Consider the following 8,042-nt stretch of genomic DNA (forward strand, 5'->3'; position numbering starts at 1 on the left):
AAATTAAATTCCATTTCTCAAAAACCTAGAGAAAATCAAGAATGAAATTCGCTTATAACCTAGTGATGATTTTCTTTATCTTTCTCTTTCAATACTCAAACGGCTCCAACCTTATCCTTCAATCATGCAAAGAGGCCTCAAAGAATGATCCAAATTTGAGCTATGATTTCTGTGTTGCATCCCTTGAAGAAGCCTTATCCAAGTGTCACCCACCACCCACCAACCTTGAAGACCTTGTGGGCATGTCAATTAATCTATCCAAATCCAACGTAACCAACATGGTTTCCATCATTTCAAACCTATTGAAGAACAAAACTTTTGATCAATACACTAAGGCTTGCCTAAAAGATTGCTTCGATCTTTACTCGGATTCGCTTTCGGCTTTAGATGATGCTGTGGTTGCTTTCAAGTCCAAGGATTTGGACACGGCTGGTATAAACTTGAGTGCTTCCTTGGATAATTCTGTTACATGTGAAGATCAATTCAAGGATAAGAAAGGTGAAACTTCTCCTATAACAAAGGAGAACAACGTGTACTTCCAACTCAATGTAATATCTCTAGCCTTCATCCAAATGTTTCGTCAACATTATTGAGAAAATTTAGAGCATATCATTACAATTATAAACCTTGTATGGTGGGAGTCATGAAATTAATTTTGTGATTTTTATATAAGCTTTATACGTGTATAATTGAAGTGTGTGTAAAATCCTTTATTTGTTATGATGATGTATTGAGATTGAAATTATGAGGTGCATGTAATTAAAGCCCTTCATATGTTGGAATTGCTTTGAAGTAGTGAAGTTCTTCCTCTCACTTTACACCCGTAAGTTTGTTATTCGTTCTGTTTTTTAATTTGTTGGGTTTGGGTTGATGCGTGATGATCACAATTGGGAATAAGTGTTTTATTCCTTTTATTATTTTTTGAATGGTGACTCGTGGAATAGGTGAGGGCACGTTTACAGTTAAGCTTGATTTGACTTATGGAGGATTATTGCGACTTAGAACATGATCTTTTCCTAGGCCCACACCACGCACCCATTTCTAACGTGGGTTGGGCAGTTTCTATCTACCCCTAATTTCATATTTTATTTTTATTAGTTAAGTTATATCTACCTATTACTAAAATTATTATCGATAATTCTTATCAAAATTAAATGATAATAAAAAAATAATCAAATAATGTGTATTTTAATATATTTTTTAAAATTTATATTATATAAATTTTAATCTATATTAATAAAATAACAAATTTTTTTAGATTAGTATAAAATTTTGTATATATATGAATTTGTGGTTTTATTAAACATCATTCAATTCAAAATTATTATATTATTAAATGATACCATAATTTGTCAAAGTTATACTAGTGCACTTTAATCCATTTTCTTTTTCCACTAATTTTAATTAAAAAAATATACTATCCATATTTACTATATTATTATATCGAAATTTTATCACGATTTATTAAAATTATTTTTTTTTTGGATAAAATGATTACAAATATTTTATTAACTTTTTATATAAAATTTAATCTTTTTGATAATTTTAAAGTTTTATTAACCAAGTTTAATATAAAATTATTCAAAGAAACTATTAGTCTAAATTATTTTAAAATAAATACCACTTTCAACCTATAAAAACAAAAACTTACGAATGAATTATGTAACTATACCTATTTAAAACATTTTAAACAATAATACTAATTATATTTAAATAAACATTTAAAAAAAAACAAAAAACTAAAAAAATTACAAATTGGTAATCCATAAGTAAGTTATGGGTTGATAATTTGTATGTTATTTATGACGGATTGTCAATCCGTAAGTAACATTCGGATTGTCAATCCATAAGTTATATAAAAATTACAAATGATCGATCCATAAATTTTATATAACTTATGGATTATCAATTCGTAAGTTTTATACCCAATCAAAAATCTAGATTAAAGACAAGTTGCAGCTTACCTTCGCTGTAATCAAGCACACTAACTACCACCACAACCACCACTTGCAAACATAAAGGAGGACCTCTCCTCTTATGAGAATGAATGAATGTGAAAAGCAACAAAATGAATGAGTGAAGAAGGTAAAAGGAAAAAGAAGAAGTAACAGGGGTATTTCCGGAATTTTAAAAGATTCTGGGTGCACAAGCAGAAGCCGGTGCACAAAGCAAAAGCTGTTAACCAATCATTGGAGGCCCAGTAGATAACCACACGATAGTTTTAGCCCAATCGGGGAGAACCCACGCCGTTTTCACTTTCACTTGCAACATTCACGAACTCTTTCGGAGACAGACACAGAAGTCAGCGAGTGCACCATAAATGTAGAAACCCCTCAAATCAAAACAAAACCATACAACACAAATCGTAGATTGAAAAAAAAATAATAAAGAATCAGAAAAAATGGGTTCTGAGAACAAAGAAGCCCCAGGTGGAGAACTTAACAATTCGTCTCCTTCGCCCTCTTCTTCTCATGCTTGGAAAAGTCGAATCGTTATTCCAACCCTTCTCGCAGGTCCCTCTCTTTTTCTCTGTATTATTGTGTTGCTTCTTTTATTTTCCCATTAAATATTTTTGTTTTCTCCAGAAAATGAAATGAATAAAAAAAAAATAAAACTAAGCTATGTTTTGTATTGGTACCTCATGCCCATGATGACTAATTAATTTGATTTTATATGCTATTGTTTAGTATTATACACGCGATCAAGTTAGAGGAGGTCATGTTTGTTCACTATTCAATTATGCATGATTAAGATTAAATTTTAAGAATAATCAATCACACAGACTCACATAAGTTTGAGGATAAAGAGAATGAGGGAGGTTGGAGAGTGTTTGTTTGAATTTATGATGTTTGTGGGTTTTTGGAGCAGGAGTTGCTGGTGCTGGAGCTGGGTTGATTTCAAAGCATCGAAGAACTCTTGGTCTTGCTACTGTGTGTTCTAACTATGCTGTGAATTTCACCATTGTCACCGGGTGCTATTGTGGTAATTGTTGGATTTTCTTTTGATCTGATGATTGGCTGTTACAGTTTTGGGAATATGTTGTAGTAGTTTGTATTTGAGGGTGTTGTTGTGCTGATTAGTGCTGCGTGTTTTGAATCCATGATTGTATTGATTTGCTACTGAATTTTATATGGATTTGCATCCTTCTCATTTTTTCACATGATTGTATCATGTTATGGGAGAAAGGCAGGGGTTTTTTGTTGCAGAGACAGAAGCCATTGATGCCTTTCTTTCTCTCCTAATGTATTGTTGTGTTTTTAAGAAAAATGAGAAGATCCAAATATGTTGATGTAGCTATTAAAAGAATAATATGCCCTGATCATTTCCGGGGGGAGGTTATGTTACTGGCCTGAAGTTGTTTGAGTGGTCTTATTAGTAAGTTCCTCTTATAAAGAAGTGAAATATGTTAGGTATTCTGTTGTCGAGTGCTATCTATAAATTGGAGCATGTCCTCCATTTTTTCCCATTACCTCATATAAATTTACTGTTAGCCTTATGGAACATTTTGATGAAGTAGATAGGTCAAATTTAAATTTGGTTTGGTGAAGCAACTTTTTATCAATCAGAAGCAACATACCTTGATAAATAATAGGAAAAATGTTGGTTAGATGTTTTGAGAATGGGAAAAATGAACAACAAAAATGAATTTTCTATTAACTGATCTTTTTAGATTTCTAGCAGAGATTCTTCGTTGACATTATGCTATGAAATCCATAATTAATTACACATAATGTGAAAAATTGCCATAAGGCAAAGAGACTGTAATCAGTGAACAACAATCAACAAATGTAGTTCTAGATTGCAAGTTTTCTTCTGGAAGAATACTTTGATTCAAAGGAAGGATATTATCTAATAAATGCTTGATTACCAAGTTTTAATTTTATAAAATGCTTCACAAATAAAATAAACTAATAATAGTAACTCATTGCATGGCATGTCGTGAGAAATTCTCAAAGGATATTTGAACTGTAAACTCCAATATTTTGATTTTTGATTTAGGGTGATGTGAGATATTGCGGGCCATAAACATTAAGTGGCTTCTCTTACCAAAAAAAAAGAGACAAATAACAAACATGAATGTGAATTCCATATAATTTTGCAATTGATTACCTTCTTTTCCCCTTATTATGGCTTTTTGGTATTTGAAAGAATTTTGTTAATGTCTATATTAATCTATTTACTTGCTTGACAAGAGACAATAGTTTTAACAGAAAATTAAGTCTCTTTTGTATATCTGCCATCTGGCACCATTTTGTAAGTTCATTCCAATAGCTTGGGTGGGTTTTCGCTAAATTTAATGCTAATGAGGTTACCACCTTCCCTTTTGTTGAATTGAGGATCTAGAGTATTTGGTTTTTTCTTTGGACTTCATGTATCAATTCCAAGAATTCATGTTCAACATGCCTACATGGGCCTCAATCCCTATTAGATGACTTTTCTGCCTAATTTAATAAAATATAATGCTGTCTAATTTGTCAGGGGCACGCGAATTTGTGGCTGCAACTAGAAAAACGGGACCTGATGACATATTGAATTCTGCAGTAGCTGGATTTGGAACTGGTGCTCTTCTAGGGCGTCTCCAAGGTTTAGTTCTGCTCCTCTCGCTCTTTTACTGCATGCTTGTGATTTTTGCCAGTCAAACCATGGTGATGTATCTACCTGTTCCTGAACTAATCTTTTGTTACATATGTTAAAATGAATTCTGCTCTTGGATCTTACTTATTATACACTTTCTTTGTTTATGTATGATGTATTTGCTGCAACTCGTATCATATATTATTATATTAGGACCATTTGCTAGATCCTTCCCAGTGCCCAGCAATGTAGACTGAAATAACCTTTGCTTGATAAGATCTAAATTGTTTTCATGTTCAGTTTTCTTGCTCGGTTGTTTTTGTTATTTCGTTTGTTCATTTTATTCCCTCTATTTCCTTAACTTATCATAAGTAAATGAATGCTGCTCTTGGATCTTACTTATTATACACTTTCTTTGTTTATGTATGATCTAATGCTGCAAGTTGTATCATATATCACGTATTCAGGACCATTTGATAGATCCTGCCCAGCAAATTAGACTGAAACAACCTTTGCTTGATAAGATCTAAAATGTTTTCATGTTCAGTTTCCTTGCTAGTTTTTTTTTTTCTTTTTCTTTTGTTCATTTTTTATTCCGTTGTTTCTTAAACTTTTTTTCTAATGATTCCAACATGTCATAAATTTTCTCATTAGCACCAAAAACATGTTTCATTAGGTAGTGAAAGAATTATTTGGATGTTATAAGGAAGAATAGGATGTATCACGGTTATTTCAAGAACAAGTTTGTTCTCTATCTTAGAATGCAACCTATTTTTTATGTCTGGCCAAGGGTAAGTTTCTTGAGATTACCACTAGTGATGTGGAGGTAAGCATGTGTTGTACACCCTGGGAGAGGGTAATGTTGAGTGTCTCCTAATTGCAATGGTACCCAAGGATTAGTCATGACAATGCTTATGAGAATAATTAGGTCAAAGGCCGATGAAGTTTTCCCAGATTATGTTTAAATTTAGATAGATGCATTACTTAGTGGTGAAATCCTTGCAAATAGTTCTTGCTTGTATTGGTGAATAAGCTCAAATGGTTACAAGCATTAAAAGTTGATTTCATTTGTGGAATTTTAGGTGGTCAACTTGGTGCAATCCGGTACTCTGTCATGTTTGCTGTTGTGGGGACAACAGCAGATTTTGCTATACTGAAACTGAAGGATGCTTTGAGAGATCACACTAAAACAATATACCAACACATTGAGAATTCAAAGAAGAGTGGAACTTGGTTAAAATTGCCGGAATGGTTCCCAATCCAAGTACTTGACGAGGAAGCTCTTGCTGCAAAACGTGCTCAAGAAGAGCAGTTCCTTCAGCAGAGGGCAAGGATTCGCAGCCTAAGGGAAGAAGAATCTTGAGAACTTCAATTTTTTGTGGATGTATGCGCTCATCTTGGAGTAAGGCAAACTCCCACCCCCTAAAGCTTTTGTACCCAATTTTATTTTATTGAATTAGTTTATAATAACATACTTTTCTAGCTGATGAGCAATGGCTTCAGCAGAGATGTTGAAAATGTTGAGATTGAAATTTCAGTATTCATTTGGAATGTCTATTGATTTTTCCCTTCTAAGGGTAGACAATGTCAAGTAACTACATGAGAAAAGTCTATAAATAGTTGAAAAGATTGTTTTGCTGTATTTTGACCTTTACAATCTCCATAAAATTGCTTCATATGGCATTTGTACTCTAAATCATTTTGGCTTGCTATGAATCATTTGTGTTTATATTAGAGGCCTAATGGGATTTGGGATGATTATATGTTGTGCACTTCTAGTGCTGTCTAACTAAATTAGAACCTGAATGCGAGAGAAATTCTGTTTGTATATGGCATGTCGGGCTACCTCTACACTGAAATTTCATATTTGAATGACTTTCACATTTAACTTTGCCACATGAATTTTGTAAGTCTCCTTTGCCTTAAAGACCAGGTCCAAAATTCCCTATTTAATATTGAAATTAAGGTTTAAATATATTTTTCATACATGTAATATATCTTCTTTTCAAATTGTTACTTTTTTTTTTTGATTTTGCTATTTGACCTTTTCAGATTTTTGCATTTGATACCTATTGATAGTTTGAGGCTGTTAAGTGATGATGTGACAAATGAAATGTGATATCACCGTTGTCATATCATGTTTGATTTGTTTAGTTGTCATTTTCTCACTTTCCATGTCATTATCCTTTTTTTTTTTAATTTTAAAATTGTTTCCCCCATCCATTTTTGCAACCCAAGAGCACCGCACAATCACCCATCACCACCCAGGCTACCATCGATGATTGCCATCGTCACTCTGTGATTGCCATTATCACCGATTAATGGTGTATCGCCTCCAACAGCAGCACCATAGTCGTATGTGGCCCAACCATCGCAGTAGTCGCATGTAGCACCCCAGCACCAGTGCACCACATTAGATTCACGTTGCGTGACCATTCCCAGCCAGCATAGAGTCATGCATAACATCCTCACCACCACTTAGATTTGCACCGCACAACCACCACCACTTTGCATGGAGTCGTGCGTTGCACCTTGACACTGCAAATAGATCCACAAGTTTTTTGTTCTTATTTTTCTCCAAATATTAAAGTGGTTTGAACTGATTTTGTGAAATCGATTGAGGGGTTTTGTTCCCTTTCTCTAAATGAACAAAACACATACTCATTTGTCCATTATCGTCGTCACAAACCAAACGAATTGTATTGGGAGAAGAATGCGGAGTAATGAAGATCGTGAAGGTCGTCCGTGCAAATAAGAGTTGGTTTTTTATTTTAGCGTTGGCCAAGCTGATTCTAGCGACATGTTTTTTTAAAATAATTAAAAAATAATTAACGATGTGAAAAAGTAGATGATGTGGTTGTTACATGAAACTGTTGATGTGACATTTCATCAGTCATGTCATCACTTAACAGAGCCAAGCTAACGGTAGGTACCGAAAGCAAAAATTTGGAAAGGTTTGGCAACAAAAAAATATAATAGGTAGCAATTTGAAAAATGAGTATTACATATATGAAAAATATATTTAAGCCTGAAATTAAATTGTAGCTTGATCGTCAACTTAATTTAATGCCTAATGGTATGATAAAAAAAAACAAGGGGAAACAAAACTGATATGGTAAATCCAGAGAGTAACTTAAGCTCTCAAACATAATGATGCACGATTGTTTTGGAAATTACTATTTGCCTTGATCGTGTATAAAAAATGTTTATGAAAATACATTTGTTGGTAGTAATTTTGTCTCCGATAATGTGGCACGAGATAATGTTGTTTTTATAGAAAAAATATTGGGTTAACATGTTTTTAACCTCCACAAGTTTTTATTTTAACAATTTTTTGGTTGAAATGTAATTTTGCTCCATTAATTAAAAATCCATAATTTTAGTCTCTTTGTTATAAAATAGAGACATTTATTCATTCAGTTTTATAAATTTCATGATTGCGATTCTTTCAAAACATTGACGGGTAA

General features: G+C 33.0%; 2 protein-coding genes across 2 annotated transcripts; both read left to right on the plus strand.

Moving 5' to 3' along the window:
• On the plus strand, positions 1–813 carry LOC114393097 (putative invertase inhibitor). Its single transcript, XM_028354357.1, has one exon. It carries the CDS (start codon positions 42–44, stop codon positions 591–593), a length of 552 nt encoding a protein of 183 aa, XP_028210158.1. The 5' UTR covers positions 1–41; the 3' UTR covers positions 594–813.
• A 1,458-nt stretch (positions 814–2,271) lies between these two features.
• LOC114391858 lies at positions 2,272–6,271 on the plus strand. The gene is made up of 4 exons (XM_028352850.1): positions 2,272–2,513; positions 2,869–2,982; positions 4,480–4,584; positions 5,658–6,271. The coding sequence occupies exons 1-4, from the start codon at positions 2,402–2,404 to the stop codon at positions 5,936–5,938; spliced, it is 612 nt and encodes a 203-aa protein (XP_028208651.1). The 5' UTR covers positions 2,272–2,401; the 3' UTR covers positions 5,939–6,271.
• The last annotated feature ends 1,771 nt before the right edge of the window (positions 6,272–8,042 follow it).

The sequence above is a fragment of the Glycine soja genome, chromosome 17, assembly GCF_004193775.1.
Source record: "Glycine soja cultivar W05 chromosome 17, ASM419377v2, whole genome shotgun sequence".
Taxonomy (NCBI): domain Eukaryota; kingdom Viridiplantae; phylum Streptophyta; class Magnoliopsida; order Fabales; family Fabaceae; genus Glycine; species Glycine soja.